The sequence below is a fragment of the Sprattus sprattus genome (assembly GCF_963457725.1).
Source record: "Sprattus sprattus genome assembly, chromosome: 9".
In the NCBI taxonomy this organism is placed as follows: Eukaryota; Metazoa; Chordata; class Actinopteri; order Clupeiformes; family Clupeidae; genus Sprattus; species Sprattus sprattus.
This window is the reverse complement of record NC_137928.1, coordinates 27,324,951-27,346,246: the sequence shown is the minus strand read 5'-3', so window position 1 is coordinate 27,346,246 and position 21,296 is coordinate 27,324,951. Positions and strand designations below refer to the sequence as shown.

At 48.2% G+C, this 21,296-nt stretch overlaps 1 protein-coding gene across 1 annotated transcript in view; it reads right to left on the bottom strand.

The window, feature by feature from the left end:
* Positions 1–1,223: 1,223 nt before the first annotated feature.
* Positions 1,224–21,296, bottom strand: part of ulk2 (unc-51 like autophagy activating kinase 2) — a 34,757-nt gene continuing 14,684 nt past the window's right edge. The window contains exons 5-26 of the mRNA XM_080845259.1: positions 19,825–19,861; positions 17,184–17,357; positions 16,853–16,926; positions 16,626–16,727; positions 16,250–16,308; positions 15,893–15,975; positions 15,693–15,743; positions 15,378–15,463; positions 14,851–15,022; positions 14,387–14,447; positions 10,662–10,814; positions 8,994–9,139; positions 8,556–8,639; positions 7,426–7,697; positions 7,057–7,235; positions 6,655–6,764; positions 5,303–5,514; positions 4,811–4,989; positions 4,341–4,459; positions 3,413–3,570; positions 3,161–3,296; positions 1,224–2,937 (exon numbers count right to left, since the gene is read on the bottom strand). Of these exons, the coding sequence (XP_080701385.1) occupies positions 2,873–2,937; positions 3,161–3,296; positions 3,413–3,570; positions 4,341–4,459; positions 4,811–4,989; positions 5,303–5,514; positions 6,655–6,764; positions 7,057–7,235; positions 7,426–7,697; positions 8,556–8,639; positions 8,994–9,139; positions 10,662–10,814; positions 14,387–14,447; positions 14,851–15,022; positions 15,378–15,463; positions 15,693–15,743; positions 15,893–15,975; positions 16,250–16,308; positions 16,626–16,727; positions 16,853–16,926; positions 17,184–17,357; positions 19,825–19,861 (2,712 nt within the window). The 3' untranslated portion in view covers positions 1,224–2,872. The remainder of the gene's footprint in view (positions 2,938–3,160; positions 3,297–3,412; positions 3,571–4,340; positions 4,460–4,810; positions 4,990–5,302; positions 5,515–6,654; positions 6,765–7,056; positions 7,236–7,425; positions 7,698–8,555; positions 8,640–8,993; positions 9,140–10,661; positions 10,815–14,386; positions 14,448–14,850; positions 15,023–15,377; positions 15,464–15,692; positions 15,744–15,892; positions 15,976–16,249; positions 16,309–16,625; positions 16,728–16,852; positions 16,927–17,183; positions 17,358–19,824; positions 19,862–21,296) is intronic.

Sequence of the window (21,296 nt, the reverse complement as noted above, 5' to 3'; positions counted from 1 at the left end):
CAGTCACTTTTGGCTGCAACAATCAAAACAAACCCTTGCAAGATCCTGAAGGCCTGCTTGATGTAGCCTAATGGAAACTATGATGATCTAGCAATAATGAATTTGGTCACATGAACTTTGAGAAAACAAGAAAGTACTTTGATCACCTTAATATTTTGTAAGTGCTGCAGCTAATATGTCTTCACTCCATTTGAGACAATGTTTTTTTTAGATTCTAGACGGATAATAAACACACTTCACATTAGAGTTGATCCAAATTTCCTTTTTAATAAACAAAGGCTGCATTTCTAAAGTCCCATACAGAACAAAGAGAAATGCCCCTGGTGAAACACACATTATCGATTAAAACATCAACATTTTTTAAAATTGAAAACAGGAGCTTAGAAATTCAGTTGCATCGGATGGTCTCCTTAGTATCTTACCATGACCATGGGAATCTACGCATTCAATTGGAGCAGGGAAGGCGCTATATTGACAGGGTTAATACATTCTACAAACTCTACGGGTACACCATGTGCTCAGTACCAACAGTTTATTATACTACATCCTCTGTACACCAGTCCCCTCAGACACATACAAGGTAGGAGTGTGGCCTAAGACTACAGAGATATGCAAGGACTTGGTCAAACGACATAAGAAAAAGCACAGAGCAAGTCATACCTTCTCTGTGTGGTTGTAAAGGCTTTTTTGTAGAGCATTGGCGCTCAGAAGAGTCGGACAGGAGAAAAGTCACATCACAGGAGCTCTGATATGTCTATTGAACATACAGTACACCACTTCAGCGCCCCTGGCCCACCACAGCCAGTCTGCAAATGGACATCAGGGCTTATTCACACATGTACAGAGAGAGGGCACTACCTTCTAAAGCACTCAATGTACTCAAGACGTCACATCACTGGCCTTTTCACACACCTCAGAGGTGCCATTATACTAATACAACAGTGAGCACAGCGGACCAGCATCCCAGGCGGACTCCAGGTGCATGCTCGGTAGTCGTGCCCAGGTTCATATGATACTGACTGTTTGAGAATTTCTGAAAGATCATCTCATCCTGCACCTCAGGCAAAGAGTCGCAGTACAGGAGGAGATGTTTTAAAGCTGCCATGCTGTTGAGTCAGAGGTATCTCCCTTTCATGTAGGCCTCTGAGTTTGAGGAAAACCCGTGGCAGTAAAAGGGTAGATATCAAATCTCCATACAAAACAAACAACAACAACAACAAAAGTGAAATAAAAACATTGTGCTGTTTATGTGAGGCACGGCAACCAAAGTCACTGTTTTGCCGATTCCATTCTCATGATGTGCTCACGCACTCACTCGAGAAAAAAATTATAATAAAAAGAGGAAAAACAAACCACATGCACAACATACAAATATGTACACAAGTTGCAAACATCAAAATTGTCTGAAAAAAATTAGCTACAGTATTAATACGGACAGTTTTTTTTTCTTTTTTTAAAGCATGTTACAGTTTTCTTTTAAGTAACTACTCAAGTATTTTGACCACGCTCTTTGTCTGACCCTTTGTTTGTCCAAGTCATGGTGGGACTGAGGCCCCATGAGAAACCTGCTCACCATCCCAACCACAAAGATGACAGTTTTTTTTTTGTTCTCAAGAAACATCTGATCTTCACTAAGCTCCAAGGTATTGTTCGAATCCTGCACAACACCAGTGATATGGATGACGTGTGAGTGTGGGTTGAGAGGAGGTGTTCACCTGCCCTGAGTGACAGCGCTCATGCAGATCAGAAGGTAACGAGAGGGAGAGCTGAGAGACCCTGGAGAAAGAAGGAGGGAATCCACCCAATCACATCTCTCCCCCTACTCCTCCAGCCAATCAGCTCGCAGCCTTCACATTCCCAGCATTACAGGGAAAGTATCCTCCATGTTTACTTATTACATGTGTATATTATATATCATTGATAAAGTGCTTCTGTGTAAAAACAATGAAGAAGACTAATTACAAATCTACAGGTTCCTTTGCTCCTCAGGGTTGCTGCTGTGATGATGTCGTGTGCCTGTCCAAGTGAGCTTTAGTGCATTTGGTGTGTAAGAATGTCAATTTCAGCGCATGTCGGTTTGTGAACGTGTGTGTGTGTGTGTGTCTGTGTGTGTGTGTGTGTGTGAAGTTGTGTAAGCCAGTCTGACAGCTAATTGATTTTAAAAGGTCAGATAAGCACACTGTTTTCTGTCTTGCAGGAAAACAAATCAATCTGGCCAGGTGTAACAACATTTACCAACAGCATACCTTTACAAACACCAATAAATAATGGCAACAGAATAAAGGACATAGTAAAAACAATATGTATAACAAGGTGATTTGCATTAAAAACTTTTGAGTCTTGATCATTGATTTCAGTCTGTGTTGCGTTTCCCTCATATTTTAGTCCATTGACGTTTGCGGTAATAAAAACAGAGAGAGAAAATAAAAAGCAGATGATGAAAGTTGCTGAAAGTGAAGGAGACAGCTTCTCTCACTCATGTGCCAGTCCTCTGGCTCTCTCTCTCTCTCTCTCTCTCTCTCGCTCTCTTTCTAAAAAGTCACCATCGTTGCTGTCGTCTTCATCTTTGGTAGTGAACCTGTGCTCTTGCACAAGCAAATCAGTCCGTTGTGCCATAAAAAAAAAAAAACTACTTCTTGCAGCTGTGATATTTTATGGGGAAAAGCACGCACACACGCTAAAAAGAAAGTCTAAAATAAAAACAAAATGAAAAGAAAGTAAAAGTGCTTGAACTGCTACAAATGAGAATGTGGGCTTGTCCTCCGGCTGCTGTGAGCGCATCAGACAATGGTCCCGGTCCAGGGAGAGGAGAGGAGAGGGGAGGAGAGAGGGAGAGAGAGCATCCATCTCTCTTGGTGTGGCTGTAGCTCTCCTATTCGTACAGTGTGACTGTGCAGTAACACAGAGCTGAGATCCGGCGATCCACACTTGCCTTATCTGCACGGGGGGGGGGGGGGGGGGACACACACAAGGAGGCGAAACATGACTCAGTGGAATAAGAAAGAAGTTGAAACTTGCTGATATGTCTTCTAATGTTTTTTTCAATGCTGCTATTTATGTTTCTGTTTATCATTTTTAAAATGACTAGTGTTAGTGTGCATGATGTGAGCCCGAGAATCAAAAAGGATTAAATGTGTTTGATGCGGGTTATGGGACTCACACTTTGCAACGTTCTCAATGTCTGCGGGGTCCTGCAGGACCTTGGAGAGCCCCTCTAACAGCATGGCTGCTTTGTTGTAACGGTAGGCAATGTCTTCTGTCTGCTGAAACATCTCATCCAGGGCTGCTGCTTGCACCTGACAGAGAGGAGAGAGAGAAAAGGTGTGGAGGGGAGAGGATACAGTTTAGACACACGCAGAAATACACACATGGAGGACAACATCGCAGGTATGTTGCCATGACGGACTCTTACCATTTCTACAGCGTGGTTGTAGATGAGTTTTTCGGCCGTGACGCTGTTGATCTCGTCCACGAAGCGCTGCTTGTCCGAGAAGAAGTGGTTGAGTTTGTCTGTGAGGCGGCGGCACAGGGAGATGCAGCTCTTGTAGCGCTCATTCAGGCTCTTCACCACTAGGGGGGACAGAGGAAGCGGTTCCAGTGCATTACACAGGAGCAGTCTCAAATAGTAAATGCTAAAAGCGTAACGTTCTAGCACATTCAAGAACTAGACGAGCATGAGCCTGGCTTTTTTTATATCTTGACATTTTTTAATAAAGCAGACTTAAGTAAGACAGTAAGTATGTCATTTTTTTTTTTTTTTTTTTTACTTTTTATTTATGAACACAGCACTGTAAGCTGACCTACAGAACATTCCTGTCAACCCACAGGAATGATACAGAGGGCATAAATCATGGACAGCACAGTGCTATAGTGCTTTTGTAAGGGTTAAACAAGGAAAGAAAATACTACAAAGGGAGAAAACAGAAAATTAAAAAAAAAAAATAACATGAGGTCGTAGAGATAATGTGTACAAGTTATAATCAGTCAGGAATGGCTAGTTAATTTACAGGAGCTATGTCAGCTTTTTTAATAAAAATAAAGACTCTCACACGTACTCAAATGCACTGACACAATGAATAAAATGTGGAGAAACTCTGAACAACCCATTTCATTTTAATTGTTCCTATTAAATAGGCTTCAGTAGGTTTAGAGGCGTTTACAAGTTTCTTTTTTAGCACTAAATTGAACACACTCACTACAGCTGTGAAGCTGTACTAACATTACCTAACTTAATTTCCCTCAGCACACGCTGCTAATTTAGAGGTCGCTGCACCTTTAGGGTTAAACTCCCTCCCCTCTGCCCTGCTCTTGATGGGCTCGTTGGAGGTGCAGTCACTCACCTTGCTTGACAGCGCTGGAGGGGTTGAGCTTCGCCGATTTGATCTGAGCCTTAGCCAGGTGCAGGGAAGAGGCCAGGAGCTGGGCCGCCTTCATGTACAGAACCAGCTGCTCCACTTGCCTGTGGGGAGACCAAAGGAAAGCGCACACATGAAAAAGATTACAAAAAATACAATTTAAAAAACTCCCACACATAAGCAAACACAGTCAGCACTAGTGCGGTCTCTAAATCACTAAAGCAATTTTCCACCCTCTGCGTGGTGGAATTGTGGAACACTGACATCAGGTTTTGGCTAATTGGCTACATTAGCATTTAATGATTCATCACTTTCAAAGCAGGGATGCAATGCTTTTTACAGCATTAGCACTTGTGTGATTGCATGGTTGAATGGTGTGTGCAAATGCATTGAATTTAAATGTGCTATGGAAGAGGATCTGGCCCCCCTCTCTCCCTTCTCTCTCTCTCGCTCACCCCCACTCCTTGCTGAGCTGGCTGATCTGGTCCACCACCACGCTCTCCTGTTGGGGGTACAGCGAGGCTGCCGACACGCCCAGATCGGCCCCGCCCGCCCGCACGGCCGCAATCTCCAGCACGCAGTCGGTGAAGGACAGCATCATGCGCAGGTGCATCAGAGTATCCGTGTGCTCCCTCTGTGAACACAAACACACAAAACCACATTAACCTTTAATCCAGACAGTCTCGAGTTACACACATTGTCATGACCTTACTGATAGCATACTCGTCTTTCATCTTCAAATCCATTTCACTTTGAACTGGTTGTCTTTACAAAGGTCAAAACAACGCTTCAAGCTATTACTCCAGCCTCCAAAAGGACACTTAACTTAAATTTAAAGTCTTCCTACAAGATTTGAAGTGGCAAAGTACATCTTCCAAATCAACCTTGTTGCCATGTTCACCATCACCATAACCCTTGTTAGTGGTAGCACTCTTGCCATCTCTCACCTCCATAAGGGTCTCCTCGGGCAGCTCGGGGGCCTCAAACGTGATGAAGCCATCCAGGGAGGGCGGCGAGGTGCCGTAGGGGACGTAGCGGACGCCGCTGGGGGCCGCCTCGGCTCCCGGGGGCGAGGTGCCGATGGCCATGCCGGGCGGGGAGCCCACATAGACGCGTCCGCTGGTGGAGCACAGGGAGCCTGCGGAGCTGTTGGAGCCTACTGGAGACACAGATGGAGCACAGGCAGAGCGGTCAGCACAGGGGAGAGGGGTACATGCTTAAGGCAGTCTGCTGAATGGGGTTTGAGCAACTATTCAGTAGCTGGCCAGTGGCAATTGCACATGTGACTTTTTTCAAAAGAAAAATCTTTCACACCGTTAGTTAGGTAGTCAGTGGGGTCACACAGTAGGTGGAGCCATTGAACATACACAGTTATGGGACTCGCAGAACCCAAACAGGAACTAATCGGTACCCCTCGAACTTTGTTTGGAGGACACCCCAGTTTGTAATTCAGTACTGTGCAAGCTAACGACCAGCTTGGATGTTGGCAGAGGGCTTAGTGAGTGCAACCTGTGAAGGGGAGTGTGTGTGATGTGTGAGAGAGCGGGCATGTCCAGTGCCAGTGTGATGTGTGAGAGAGCGGGCATGTCCAGTGCCAGTGTGATGTGTGAGAGAGCGGGCATGTCCAGTGCCAGTGTGATGTGTGAGAGAGCGGGCATGTCCAGTGCCAGTGTGATGTGTGAGAGAGCGGGCATGTCCAGTGCCAGTGTGATGTGTGAGAGAGCGGGCATGTCCAGTGCCAGTCAGCCAGCCGGTGGGGGAGACCAGGCCAAGCCGGGCATGGTTAGGTTGGGGCACCTCACCTGATGTCGTGCGCGGCCTGGTGCCCAGGTGACTACAGGTGGGAGGGGTGCCGCTGTTGGGGGGCGAGCCCACGGTGAATAGGACGGTGCGAGGACTGGCCCCACCGGGGGGGAAAGCGTACAATCCTGCAGGGGCTGAGGGGGCGGGAGGAGGAGGGAGGGGGGAAGCACACACACACACACACACAGCCTGTCACTCATTGGGTCAGGCAAAAGCACACGCCCATACACAGCCAGTCACAGCCAACCACAAGCCACAGCACAGCCCCATGCAGGCCAACGGGTTGGCGATGAAGCTCAAGCATGTGCATGTGAAGCATGTCACTGCTGCATCATCAGTGAGGTCATACTCTAACAGTTCTTTTGCGTTTCTAACTCTAAGATGGATGAACATTTAAGAACACTTGAAGTGGATATTTCCAAGCAAGAGGTGGCTGTTTAATGTTAGCATGGAGGTAAATCCCTGAGGTAGAAGAGGTGATGGTGTGGGTTGTTACCTGTGTCCATGGGCCTCTCCGTGTTCAGGCTGTCTGTGCTGCCCTGGTACTGCTGACCACCCAGACTGATGCGAATGGGCTGCTCAGACAGCCGGCCCGTACTCACAGACCTAAAGCACACACACACACACACACACACACAATAAAATGATTTGTCTTACAGAGAATGAGAGAGAGAGAGAGGACGAGAGTGTAAGCGACTTATTTGTGTGTATGTAAGAAAAGGAGTGTGAAGTAGTCTGTGTGAAAAACAGGGGTCACTAAGATTGTGTGTAAAACTAAAAGATCAAACAGTTCAAACAGAAACAGACATTGGAACATGCCAACTGAAAGAGTTTCGCGGAGAGAGCCGGCATGTGAAGGCATCCAATCGTAAGTGTGAAAAGCCAGCCTGACACTCACCTGCCAAACGTGGTCCTGCTGGCCTCTGGGGCGGACTGGCGCCCTCCAGTGCCGTGGGAGCAGTGGTGCGCGCAGAGATCCCGAGGGTCAATCAGAGATTTTGGAGGGGTGGGGCTGTCCGCCAAGGCCATAAGGTTGCAGGAAGCTTGAGTCTTAGGGATTTTAAAGGGGGCCGTTGTCTGTGTGGGAGGTAAAAATGGCGCATGTTAACTGTATGTTAAATAAGACCCATACACTGCATTTAGTTATACAGTAGAACTGGCCAATGAAGGCTTGGGAGAATAGGAGTACCTTTCCTCCAAATACAAAAGTCTATAAACCACAAAGATAAAGCAACTAAAGCACTCAACAAAGATTCCAATCACTTACCTTTGTGGGAGAGCCAATGATAGTGGGCAAGGGTGATTTTGTTAACCAATCAGAGGAGCGGGGGGAGGAGCCCAGGTGTTTGGTGGGGGAGGTTCCAAGGTTGCCGGGGCGACCCAGCTGCGGGGAGTGACTGGTGGGGTAGGCGTTGGTAGTGGGGTGCACAGGGTCGGAGAGCTGCTTGTGTAGCCTCTGCTTGTTCTGGTAGACGTCGGTGGGCGTGTGGTTGCCTTGGAGACGAGCTCCCAGCAGCTGAGAGGGTGGCACTGGGGACCCTGGAGAAAAGATGGCTGTGTCAGACTGACATTCGGACGGGTTTTTCCATCATAGTTCTTTAAAAAGCTAGGTTCACCTCTGAACCACTAGATGGTGGTGTTGTCACTTAACAGTCAGCAGGCCATTCAGCCTCCTGTGGTAATAAGCTGGACCTGGCACAGATACCAAGTTGGGATCTGGATTTTTTGTTTTAAAGGCCACGTTCAGCCATGTCAAATGTCTTGTTCACTAACATTTCTGCAGAGGACAAACAATTGCCTCAGTAGTCAACAGTCAACAAACAACAGTCTCCAGTCTTGTACAGCGAGCGACTGACTGATTGACAAGCCACTCTAAAATGAATTTGAGGGGTGCAGGAGGGGAGTGCTTGGGTTTACGTAACGCCTTTTGTTCCTTCACCTCACTATGCTGCCCCAGTTCTGTATCTAGATCAATCGGCTCCGAACAGCCAGAAAGGCAGGCCCTCCTGGTGAAAGACTGGTTGCTATAGCGACCACTCCAGGTCCCCGGGAAAAATGACAGTAACACTCGGCGAGGACCGTGGCAGTGGAAGGGTAAGTTGGGGGCGGCACAAAGAAGGCTGGTGTGTTTTTAATGGGACCACAGGGAAGGGTAATAAAAGCACCTGCCGCAGAGCTGGAGACAAGCCACCACAGGAGCCCACTAGGGCTGTGTGTCAATCTGAACACACAAACACACACACCAACTCCCAACTAGAGACATACAGATATAACCCGCCCCAGAACACACACACCAACTCCCGACAAGAGACATACAGATATCTAACACCACCCCCCCCACCCCGCCCCCCCCCACACACACACACACACTCTCTCTTTCGCTCTAGCAGTACTGACCTCCTGAGGAACTGCGGCTACGTGCCTCATGGCCCTGGGGGTGTCCACAGCAGCAGTGTCCCAGCTGCTCCGGGATGGTGCCCACTGGAGAGAAGCCACACACACACACACACACACACACACACACACATACACATAAGGGCATGTCACAACAGTGGCTTAAGGGGAGAGCAAACCCAAAACATGGGTTAAGAGTTTATGAGCCATCAACAGGCACTTGTGGAGAACATAAAAGAATAAATAAATAAAAAAAAATCCAAAAAATCCAATCCAAAAAATCCTTCCATAAAAAGCATTCATTTGACAACCAAACAATTTTAAGACACTCACACATATCTATAGTATATAAACATTTTAGTCACCTTCGAAACAGAGGATGTTTTTAAGATAAACATAAACATTCTGTACAGTTCTGTATATAAACTTTGGTGGTCTTACCGAGAGGGGAAGGCGAGTATGGGCGGGAGCTCCCGGTGGAGAGCCGGCGGCCAAGCGTCTGGGTCACCTCGGCAGAGCTGGGCGACCCCGAGCCCACTTTGGGGAAGCCCATGGGACTGGTGTTGGAGCGTCGCACCGTGCCCGACCTGGAAGCAGACGCAGACGTGTCGGTCACCGTGACAACTAAACCCAGACACAACAATGTCACTTGTCTAGTCACGTTTCCGCCGGAGACTTTTCACACCCCGGGGCAAGAACCACGATCAGAAGTGCGAAAGAAGCTGTGTGACGGGCAGCAGCTGATAGTTAGTGAGGAGCGTGAGGGTCTCTTTTAACGTTTTTCCCTTGTGCTCTTCCTGAACTGCCTGACCCTCCGCTGGTCCTGCAGCACTGGTTGGTGTTATGTGCAGGATTCTAAAATTAAAAAGCATGACGCCATCGCTCCTCATGAAAGAACATCTGAGAGCTGCTGAGACTCCACCACCACACACACACACACACACACACAGACAAACACACCACCCCAAACCCCCAGAGACTGAAAACAAGCATGAATCATGAGGAAGGGCAGCGCGCGTGTGTGTGTGTGTGTGTGTGTGTGTCTGCCTGCTGTTTCCCCTGTGTGGCGCCAACTCTGCCCTCATCGGAGCACTTAAAGATAGATCACTTAAATAGGAGCTAGCGCTAGCCTGCCCATGCTAGCTCAGAAGGACAGAGTCTGATTGGAGTCATCTCTCTCTCTCTCACACAGATCACAGAGTGATCCGGGTGGCTGTCTGTGGGCACAGTGAAGTGGGATGGTAGTCTGTGGGCACAGTGGAGTGGGATGGTAGTCTGTGGGCACAGTGAAGTGGGATGGTAGTCTGTGGGCACAGTGGAGTGGGCATGCTGAGCATGGGGGTGCCGGGTGAAGGTGCTAACCTAACATTGCTAATCTCTTTAAGGTGTCTTCCACACAGTGGGCCAAATCCAAAACACCCAACCCACCCCCCAGCTTACTCTGAGCCAGCTTTATCGCACCTCCTTGGACAGCAGACACAGTCTTTTCACACACACACACACACACACACACACACACACACACACACACACACACACACACACACACACTCCTAGACCTTTGTCTTGGCCTGACCCCCACTGGCACACCCACACCCACACACTCTCCAATGCATTAACACAATTACACGGCCACTTAAGGAGGAAACCACACAGCATCAGATGCTTTAGGAGGAAACTGATGCAACACCCTCTCAATACCTGTCCTGCACTGAAAAAACGGTGAGAGGTCACAATAATATCGACAGTCGAACGATTTACTGACAAGCCTATTTAAAAAAGCTAACCACAAGGGACGTGCAATGCAACAATAAAACTTTAACAAAACACTGCTGAGGGAACACAGGTGACTCTGTCATACATAGACCTCTTGATCTCCTGCTGGTAAATGGTAGTTCCTCAGAGGGGTAGAAGTAAGCATCAAAGATAAGCCCAAATGTTGGGCTCCATACACTGAGGTGTCTGATTCTTATTAGGAATTACTTCAGATGATTGGTCTTTTCAAACACATGCATTTACCAGACCAAACCACTGAGCCCAAGACCATTGTCAGTACCACGCTTTACCAGATGAGCACAAGAGAACGTGTGGAAACACAGCAGCCCTTACCTGGGGGAGCCGTAGAGGGTGGTGGTGGGACTGCTGGAGAGATTCTGCTTGATCCGCTGGTAGTTGCGCACCTGCGTGGGCACCGGGATGGGGGTGGTCTCTGCCCGGGGCGACACCAGCGGGGGCTGTCCAGGGTGGATTGGCTGCTGCTGCCTGGAGAGGCCAGAGAGAAAGGCTGAGATCCAGTCGGCATGCTTCTCAAACACCTCAATTACCATTTCCTCTCTGCATCTACAGTCTTTTAAGACACTGCCTTCGGGCTAAAGCTTCTACTCTTTGTCATGTATGGCCTATAACTTCAGGCCCTTCCTAAGATTAACATCAAGCTTTCTGTTCAACTTCCAGTTTAGCCTTTTTCTGTCGAGACAGCCGACTTTGTTGTGTTGCTAGAAAGTTCTTTGTTGTGACTGTTACAGGCACTAGCTCAGGCATGTTGCTGTTCCTGCTGAGAAAGGCCAGCCCAGCCTCCAGTGGGAGGGGCCCTCTGTGTAAACACAGAACACACTAGCCAACCAGGAGAGACCTGCCCGTGGAGGGGGACGGGGGAAGGGGCCCTGGCTCTGGGGCACTGAACTCTACTGAACCAATGGCACGTGCAGGGCCCGCCTTCTGTTCCGTGCACCCAGGCTCATTTGCATTCCTTTGTTTCCACACCGAGAACAAAATGTCTTGAAGACTCGAGTCATGTGTGGGTCATCCATGTAGGACTAAGTATATTTTACTGAAAAGCAGGGGGAAGTGGAGGGGAGGGGAGGGGAGGGGGGGTAGCGAGGGGCCCAAAAAGGGGGGAGAAATTGAGGCTGACGCGACAGACGGTGGGAGGGCTGTGGTAAGGAGGGAGAATTATGTAATGAGCAGGAGGGCCCGGAGCAGAGAGAGGGGAGAACGCGAGTACACGTGAGCCACGCGAGGCATCCAGCAACAGAACACAACACAGCACGGCACGGCACCAAGAAGGGCTTCTCTTTGTTCGCCCTACATCCGTGAACCCTCCCAGGACTCGACAAATGTGGAACATTGGCACACTGAACACCTCAGCTAACACCCAGGCTCACAGACTAAAGGAAGCATTGCGGTGTGGTTTTCTTTTTTTTTTACCACAAATTCATCACCTGAATCTACAACCTCATCTGTGCCATTGAACAGACTACTTCAGAGTACAGAACAATGAGGTCCTCCTCAACAAAAGCACTGTTTGTAGGTCAAAATACAGACAGACAGTTTGTCTTATTGCTGAGGAAGAGCTTAGTTTAAGGCCGAGTATGCATTACTGGTGACCCGCTTTTGTCCGCCCCGAGGACGGTGGGGGGGATTTAGAGGATAGCAGGCCACTGAAGCAGTACTACTAATTAAAGCAGGCCTGGAAACTCCAGAGCCAAAATGGTTTGCAGGAGGGGGGGGGGGGGGGGGGGGGGGGGGGACGTGGACAGGCACAGAGAAGCCTGTCGTTCAGGGGAGTGGAGGCGTCTCTGGCCCCAGATGAGCTGGACCCAGCCCAGAGATGAGGCAGACACAGAGACAGGCTCAGACACTGCTCAGCGTCAGTATGGTGCACCAAAGGTCAATCACACTATCCAAAACAATCTCACAAACACAACACACCTCACTGGATATAAAAACTATGCTAGCTGTGTGAAAAACAGACAAGAAAGAGTAAAACATGAGGAAGCTACAGAGAGAGAGAGAGAAAGAAATAGAGGTCGACCGATATATCGGTCGGCCGGTGTATCGGGCCGATATTTGTCATTTTTTAATCTATCGGTTTTATTGTTTTCTTGAAGTAACAACACATGAAAACATAAAATGTGACGGATTCAAGTTTTACAAAGAATTCTCCCTTCCCCCCTCTCCCCTCCCACGGCCCAGACAGCAACCCTAAAATAAAGACATAGTCTGTACACACATATATAGTATATACATTGAAGAAAAGAATAACTAAAATAATAATAACATAAATAATACATTTCAAAAAAAGGGGGGGTTCTCTGGATTCCTAGATTATGGATGTTTGTAAGTATTAGGCTGTGTGTCTGTGTGTGTGTGTGTGTACGGGGGCACGGACTTCAGACTTAAGATACTAGTAGGGGAGTAAAATTGTGTGGATCTACTTATTAGTGTGACGCTTTGGCATGCAAATTAATGGGAAAACCTTTAGATATGGGCTCTAAAAATCGGCCAAAAAAAATCGGCAGCCCATATCGGCTATCGGTTAACCCTGACCTCTAAGTATCGGCATCGGCATTGGTTATAGAAAAACCCATATCGGTCGACCTCTAGAAAGAAAGAAAGAAAGAAAGAAAGGAAGAAAGAGAGAGAGAGAGGGAGGGAGAAAGACAGGGAAAAACAGGGAGATGGAGGCATCTGTGGAGGCTCCAAACAAAAACAGGGTTAGTAAGGGTATACTTGAGGCACATGAGCGACCTCAAGAGAGATATGGAAAACAGTGTGATGAGGGGGGAGAGAAGTTTGGCACGTGACACGGGGAATAGCGTCTCACCGGCGGGTATTTAGAGACAGTCACATAAGCAGAGGGGAGACAAGGAAGTGGCTTTGAAGAAGTGTGGTGTGTGTGTGTGTGTGTGTGTGTGTGTGTGTGTGACACCATGGCAGAAAAACATTCAAATTAAGTCAACAGCTCGCAGGAATGTCTGCCACAGGCACTCCACCGCTCATGGGAAGGTCATGTGAAGGTGAAGTTTGAAGAACGATTAATGTAAAAAAAAAAAAAAAAAAAAAAAAAAACTTTCAGTGCCACCTGTCTATACAAGCACACTCTTTACCAAGTGTCTCTCACGGTTTCCTGGGGCACCTATGCCTAATTTAGAACCCTTGTGTATTTAGCAACACACCGATACCTCGAACAAGCAAAACAGAAAAGCCACCAAACGGCGTGCGTGAGCGTTTATGAGTGACAGTGTGAAAATGAGCTCACACACAGGCATATGACACTCCCACAGCCACAGCTGCTGAGGGCGCAGCGGGAGGGCACCGGCTGGGGTCACACACAGCCCTCATCATTTGGGCGTGTGACGGGTGATCTGGGGGCTCACACTTACTCGAGGAGAGGCCACATTCACAGCCTGCTGCTTTACACCCGCAAAACAGCCAACTCCCTGCTCCATGTCATATTCCCCTTTGGGAGCGTGCACTTTCCCAGGGCTCTGTAATGAAATCCTCGAGGGGGGTGGAGGGGGACAAGGAGGGTGGGGAGAGAAGGGAAATTATAGGTCTGCTAACGTTGTAAAATCTAATAGATTGAGGAGATAATCCGTACCAGGCTCTCCTTCGCTTGTTGTTATGCAGCAAATGAAAATCTCTTTGCGCAGCACCGTAATGCCCCGTTAAGAGTAAAAACAAACAGACACCGCTGTGGTCATAGGACTTAATGGCGGACTAGATTCATTTTGTTTGTGTTTACTGTCGCTAGGTCCACTCAGGTGAGGGTGAGCCCCCCCCCCCCCCCCCCCCCCCCCCAGCCAGCCTATTCTATAAGCTGAGGTGCCGTGCAGGCAGAGGGCTGACTACCCATGCACGTCTCTTACTGATTTTTGTGCGGTGCGACCTGTGCAAACAGCGGTCAACTACGTGACAGTAAATTCCTCTGTGTTAACGACACGACCAGGAGTTGTGTTCGAACGGAGCGAGAGAGGCACGGCTTCGGGCAGTTAGCGTGCCAGTGTGGAAAGTGATGGTGACAGCGGCGGCACAGTGGAGCTAGCACTCACCCGCCGCAATGGAGGAATTCACTGGACGGACGGCGGCCTGCCATTCCCATGGGCACGTCGTCTGCAAAGAGAGGAAGCAAGAGGAGAGGTTAGCCAGTGTGTAGTGGTGTAACCAGAGCTGTTATGTACAGACAGACACACACACACACACACACACACACACACACACACACACACACACAAACATATATATCATAGCATGTGTGTAAGGGGGAGGCACATCAGGTCATACTCTGTTGTGCAGGCTTCAGCCTGTTCTACACTGTCAAGTTTGTTTACTCCCAACAGTGTTAATTTGGAAATGTACCCAGACTCTCCTAATATCTCATTGCAACACCCACGCTTGGAGTTCAAGCAGCTCCAGGCTTGTGTGTGTTCATGCCTGAGTGTGTACAGGCGTGTGTGTGCTCATGCCTGTGTGTGTTCAGCATGCTGGAGTGTCTAAGTGTTTCTGAGAGACTCACAGGGCTGCTCTCCCGTGAGGTGGGGCACCAGCACAAAGTCGTCGGTGTCGGAGGAGGAGTTTTTGCTGCTGGTGCTGCCCCCCGACTCTTTGGACAGCTGCAGGTAGTTAGGCGGGCCCAGGGGGGGCGAGGACAGAACATCCTCCGGGACCGTCTGCATGTCCGGCAGCGACTGCAGAGACAAGAAAGCACATGACTGAAGTGGAAAAACCAGAACCAAATGAATCAAGGAATCATAATCGAGTAAAACACTTTGGTGTGAAGTGATAAAGGCAGTGTAGTGTGCCTTTTCCCCATGGACACCGCTCCTTGAATTAGTATGTACTGAAAAGGCACACTTACCATGACTGCAGTTTTTACATTTTGTGCATACTAGTAACACTAAGACTAAGACTACAGCACACTATAATGCAAGCAATGAACTAGCATAGGATGGTAGAGCAATCTCTGCTAGTCCAGCAGCAGGCTGCAGAGCACACAGTTCAGGGCCCTTGATAACAGGAGCCATGGGGAGCCGCTGTACTTACAGGAGGCGAGACGTAGCGACAGGGCGAGCTGCCACAGGAGCTGTCTGATACAGAGCCAGGGATGTTGGGCACAGGCAACGGGCAGGCTAGCACAAACAGAGACACAACCAACAAAATATGAGCAACGATTTATTTTTAAACAGACATTATTGATTCATGAAAGACAATACAAGATGCTCTTTAAGTAACCGGTCATGAATTTGAGTTGCTGTTTTAAGCATTTAAGTTACGGGAGTACATTTTATCGTGCAATACAGAATAATTCAATAAAACTGTAAACACAGAGAAATTTACATCTGCCTTCCTCCTATTTACATTTTTTGATGGCTGCCACTGGCTCCAGGAAAGGGTGGCTGAAAAACGCGTCTGTAAGCAAGCAGAAGAGCACAGAACAGAACACATGTTATAGCCGGGATGGACCTCAATCAGTCTCACTTCTCTAAAGAATCAAGGGACACACAAACAGCCACAGCCACACTGGGACATCAGAGCCCAAGAGCGGAGCGGTCACTAACCAAAGTCCATGCGGTCCTTCTGGTTCCTCTGCAGCAGCCCCAGCAGCAGGTGTGCAAGTGGAGGAGACGCCTCCCGAGGGATACTGCAAGAAGGGGGAGCAGTCAGACAGTTCATGCTGGGAGAGGCTCATATTACAATACTATAATATGCACTGGGCTCCATCAATCATATTTCTCCGTGTCATGGCACTGACAAATGCAGTCATTATCTTGCTCTCTTTGCATTGCGTGGGAAGATCAAAATGAGCTCCTCAAAGCGGTTTGTTATTACTGTGCCGTGATATTAGGATACGGAGCCGGAGGACAAAAGAAATTAGAAAAAGGAGGGCCGTCAGGGCAGTGTGAAAAAAAACCTACTTGGGCACCAGGGTCTTATTCTTCTCATAGAACATGCGCAGGTCCTGGGGGCTGTTTGCCTGTTGAGGAAGACAGCTTCGGTTATTTTGTTGTGTGTCCAGAGTGCCATCATCACCACCACCACCACCACCACGATGTGATGAATTCACTCTACATTGGTCACTGATACCCTTATTGATTCAGTAACTGCTTTAGGCCAAGGTGACTTGCAAGTCAATATATATTATCCCAGTAATTTGAGTAATTGTTGAATAAGAAATTTAGATGATAAAGGGTAGAGTTTGACACTGTTGAAAGAGATGGTGTCCAAATAAAAAAAGCAAAATGTGAGAGCACTGCTATGTTGACAGACACACGACTGTCCACTGTCTCTTACCTGGAAGGGTGGCTTTCCCACCAGGCACTGGTAAATAACTGTCCCGATGCTCCATAGGTCAGCTTTGGCATCATAGTTTTGGGACATGATCACTTCCGGGGCCTGGCAAAAAAACAACAACAACAAAAAAGAAAGAGGAGAAAGGTTAAAGGTCAAAGGTCACAGATCAATCTGAAACAAAATGGCTGCCAGCCAGCAGACTCTCTCACACGCTTGCATGCACTCACCATGTACATGGGGGACCCGCACAGGGTGGCTGCCATCATGTTACTCTGGAGGTAGCGTGCGAAGCCAAAGTCAGCTGAGTGGAGAAACAAAACATGTCTGTGTTATTATTAGCAACATGGCTATCGTCTGAGCGCCGCGGCTTTAACACCAGTGGAGGGGATGGAAACTATGCCACGACTGCGTTATTGGGACACAAGCTAGAGTAGAAAATAAAACCGCCACTATTAATATTGTACAGATCAAATGATTATGTGGAGATTACAAGGACAATCTGTCTAGTTGGTGAGGGCCGTTGGTGGAGTGCAGGTTTGACAGTGCAGTGCTAATTACCGATCTTGATTCGGATGCCGCTGATGCTAGACCTCTTGCGTCCCACATAGGAGAGCAGAATGTTCTGGGGCTTGAGGTCGCGGTGGATGATGCCCTTGCTGTTGAGGATGCGCATGGCGGCGGAAATCTGCTGCAGGAAGATCCTCAGGGTGTCCTCACGCAGGGTTCCCTTGGCTGGGGGGAGGACACAGAACAGACACTCATTGGGATGGGTTCTTTTTCCTCCATCATTGGCTAACACATTTCTTACTCATTCAATTAAATGTTTTTTTGTATTGCTCTTCTCCTTATATTGTTGATTGCATCTGACCACTTTCTAATGTGCCATGATGAGTTCAATTATTTATTTTCGGCACACATGCCAGGCAAGCACCAAGCGAGTCAAACTAAAAAGTGCTGACGAGAGACAGAACCTGCTGTCACTCACCCTTCAGCAGGTCTGGCTGGGAGTGATATGGTCAGACCATATTGCAGAAAATCTCTCACACACACACACACACACAGTTTTTGAAGGCTTTAACCGCCAGCTTTGCATTTCCTCTGCTGCAACCACAGCACAATCGAAGGAATCCGAGGTAGCTGGAACTAGCCGTCTCCCTGCCATGCTACGGTTCCCTACAGCTGTGTGTGACTCCCCCCTGTGCTCACCACTTCAGTCCAGCCTCACACCACACCAGTCCAGTCTCTCACCACACCAGTCCAGCCTCACACCACACCAGTCCATCTCTCAGCACACCAGTCCATCTCTCTCCACACCAGTCCATCTCTCACCACACCAGTCCATCTCTCACCACACCAGTCCAGTCTCTCACCACACCAGTCCAGTCTCTCACCACACCAGTCCAGCCTCTCACCACACCAGTCCAGCCTCACACCACACCAGTCCAGTCTCTCACCACACCAGTCCAGTCTCTCACCACACCAGTCCAGTCTCTCACCACACCAGTCCAGCCTCTCTCCACAGCAGTCCATCTCTCTCCACACCAGTCCATCTCTCACCACACCAGTCCAGCCTCTCTCCACACCAGTCCATCTCACACCACACCAGTCCAGTCTCTCACCACACCAGTCCAGTCTCTCACCACACCAGTCCATCTCTCACCACACCAGTCCAGCCTCTCACCACACCAGTCCAGTCTCTCACCACACCAGTCCAGCCTCACACCACACCAGTCCATCTCTCACCACACCAGTCCATCTCTCACCACACCAGTCCAGCCTCTCACCACACCAGTCCAGCCTCTCACCACACCAGTCCAGTCTCTCACCACACCAGTCCATCTCTCAGCACACCAGTCCATCTCTCACCACAGCAGTCCATCTCTCACCACACCAGTCCAGCCTCACATCACACCAGTCCATCCACTCAGCCGTTATATAACCAGGCTGTCTTATTGTGATCAGCACATTGTTTCCGAAAGGACAGGAGAGGTGGATTAAGAGTGAATTTCAAAATCCGAGGGCCTTGCTGAATGATGTTGTTCCTGGTTCCCCCCTATTTGCTACTAAACGTGCCTAATCTGCTCAGCTAATAAGAGGATTCCCACCGCTGCCTATAATGGCTCCCATCGTAAATAGAGCAATTACAATCACAACAGATCTGATTTGGGTCACAATGGATCTGATTTGGGATCACAATAGACTAGTTCCCATCTCTTTACTACCACACTTCCCCCAAACTTCACTGTTGGCCCTAATGGCAGCACCGTTGTGTAATGGTGGCACCGTTGTGTCACGGTGGCCCTGTTGTGTAACGGTGGCACCGTTGTGTAATGCTGCTCAAGGGTGCCTGGAGACAAGCTGTACCTTGTTGCCTGATGTGGGAGAGCGTTCACCTGCACAGTCACTGCACTGATAACAGCTCCAGTCAGAGTGTGTTTGTGTGTATGTGTGCATGGGTGAATGTGTGTGTGTGTGTGTGTGTGTGTGTGTGTGTGTGTATGAAAGAGAGAGAGGAAAAACAAAGGGCCAAGAGTCCAGCAGAGCCCCGTCCCAAGAACATCCTGTTCTGAACACTGGCGGCAGGAACCAACAGATAGGACACATGTCCATATAATCACACCTTCCAAGTCCATTTGCTATCAATAGTCAAACTGACATCAGTTTAAAAAGACATATTCTCCTTCAGTCCTTTAGACAATCACCTTATTTTTCACACTTGCAGTTCCTGCAGGCATATCAGCATAGGGGTCAAACTGTAGCATCTGAGCTTTATGGGGTTGGCCAGGTTGTGTCCCCATGACAACAAATTTGCCTGGTACAAACCTGCTGACCGCTGGTATTGCTTAACGGCTTGTTTGGAAACTTGTGAGCGCGTGGTATTTGCGCTTCAGGAGAACAGGAGTTTTATTTAATCATGGGGTTTTAGGAAGCAGTGCAGCCTGACTGAGGCAACATTAAACAGAGGAAGTGAGCTTCGATTGGCCAACGGGGAACCAGGAGGAATGGTGCCGACTGCACTGCACTGGCACTCAGCCCAGGCCGCCGACTCAATTCAAATTTAATGAAGATCTACATTATATCAGTCTAATTAGAGAGCAGGAGCATACAGCAGCCAGACCAGTCAGGAAAATACAACAACAAAACCCCCCACATAGTACAAATGCTAGTCTGTGTTCATAACACTTTGAGAAACGCTTACCTTGCAAGTAGTCTGCAAGATCGCCTCCATTGCAATACTGTGAAGAAAAAGCAAAAGAGAATTGCAATTAATTACCAGACTGTGCCTTTGTGTGTGTGTGTGTTATTCTAAGTTTGCATATTAGCCTGTGTGTGGGTGTGTGTGTGTGTGTGTGTGTGTTATTCTGAGTGTGCATGTTAGCCTGTGTGTGTGTATGTGTGTGTGTTATTCTGAGTGTGCATGTTAGCCTGTGTGTATGTGGGACGTGGGTTAAACATCACATTTCTCCTCACACCATCTGACAAAGCTGAGATAATGGCGAGCTCATCTGTTATGTATAAAATGATGAGGTAATGCATCCTAGCTACTGACTCTCCGCTCCACCAGAACTCATCAGGGATGGGGGATGGGGCTGTAGTGGCCCCGATACACTCCCAGCACTCACACACACGCATGCGCAAGCACACACACACACACACACACTGAAGCCTGTATCTCCTGACCACTTATTGCTCCAAAGGCCACAGATCTATGATCAGAGATGTTTTCTACAGCCACAGTGTTTTTTTCATCTCTTTTATGCAGTAACATTCTTTGTCAATGGGCAAATTAATTTCATATTTGAAAGAATCTGTTTCGTTTAGCACGAAAAGCATCAGTCGAGCTGAACAAATAGGTTGACATGTTTGTGTACAAAGTCCCTGAGGCTCAGAATAAGTGACCCCATACACACTCACATCATGTTCTAATCTTTTCCATCACTAACAATAACTACGGTCACAACACTGGAGTAGCACCCGGGAGAAAGGTCTGTTTGTTCTCAGTAAGACCAGTCTCTCTCCAGAGAGCTACAAGCGAGAAGCAGAGTGATAAAGTCAGCCAGCACAGCGTTTATAAGTCCCCCAGTCTGCATTAGTGCCACGGCACTTTTGCTAACCCTAACATTTTTAAATAATAATAAAAAAACAACAACAACATATGGCTGCCTTTCCTTTCTGGCAAAACAAAGAGGGAATCTATAGATCTAAAAGTTCCTTCATGTGCTGGAAGTTTAAATCCAATCAGGCCCTAATCCAATGGGTGATGCTCTCCCCAGGACATCCCTACAGCCCAGCGGCACCTGTGTGTGTTTTGGAAGGCAGGTTTCCATCCACTCATATCTTATCACCAGGTACGGAGTGTATCTCTGGTCTAATGGCGCACACTAAATATAGGGGCAAATAAACAAGCTTTTGCAATTTTTGTTTCTAGAAGAGCGTTCTGTGAATGTGTATTTATAGAGGAGCACTTGAGTCGACCAGACTTGTTTTTCCTTCAGGCCCTCCAGTGTTGGGCAACACGAGTGACCAAGGCCAGGCAGCAATCTGCCGAATCGTCCAGATCATGTGACTTGAAATAGACACTTATAACACAAGCGGGGATAGGAAGAGCTTGACACAGCGAATGAGAGAGAAGAGTGAAGGAAAGAGACAGAGGGACACACACACACACAC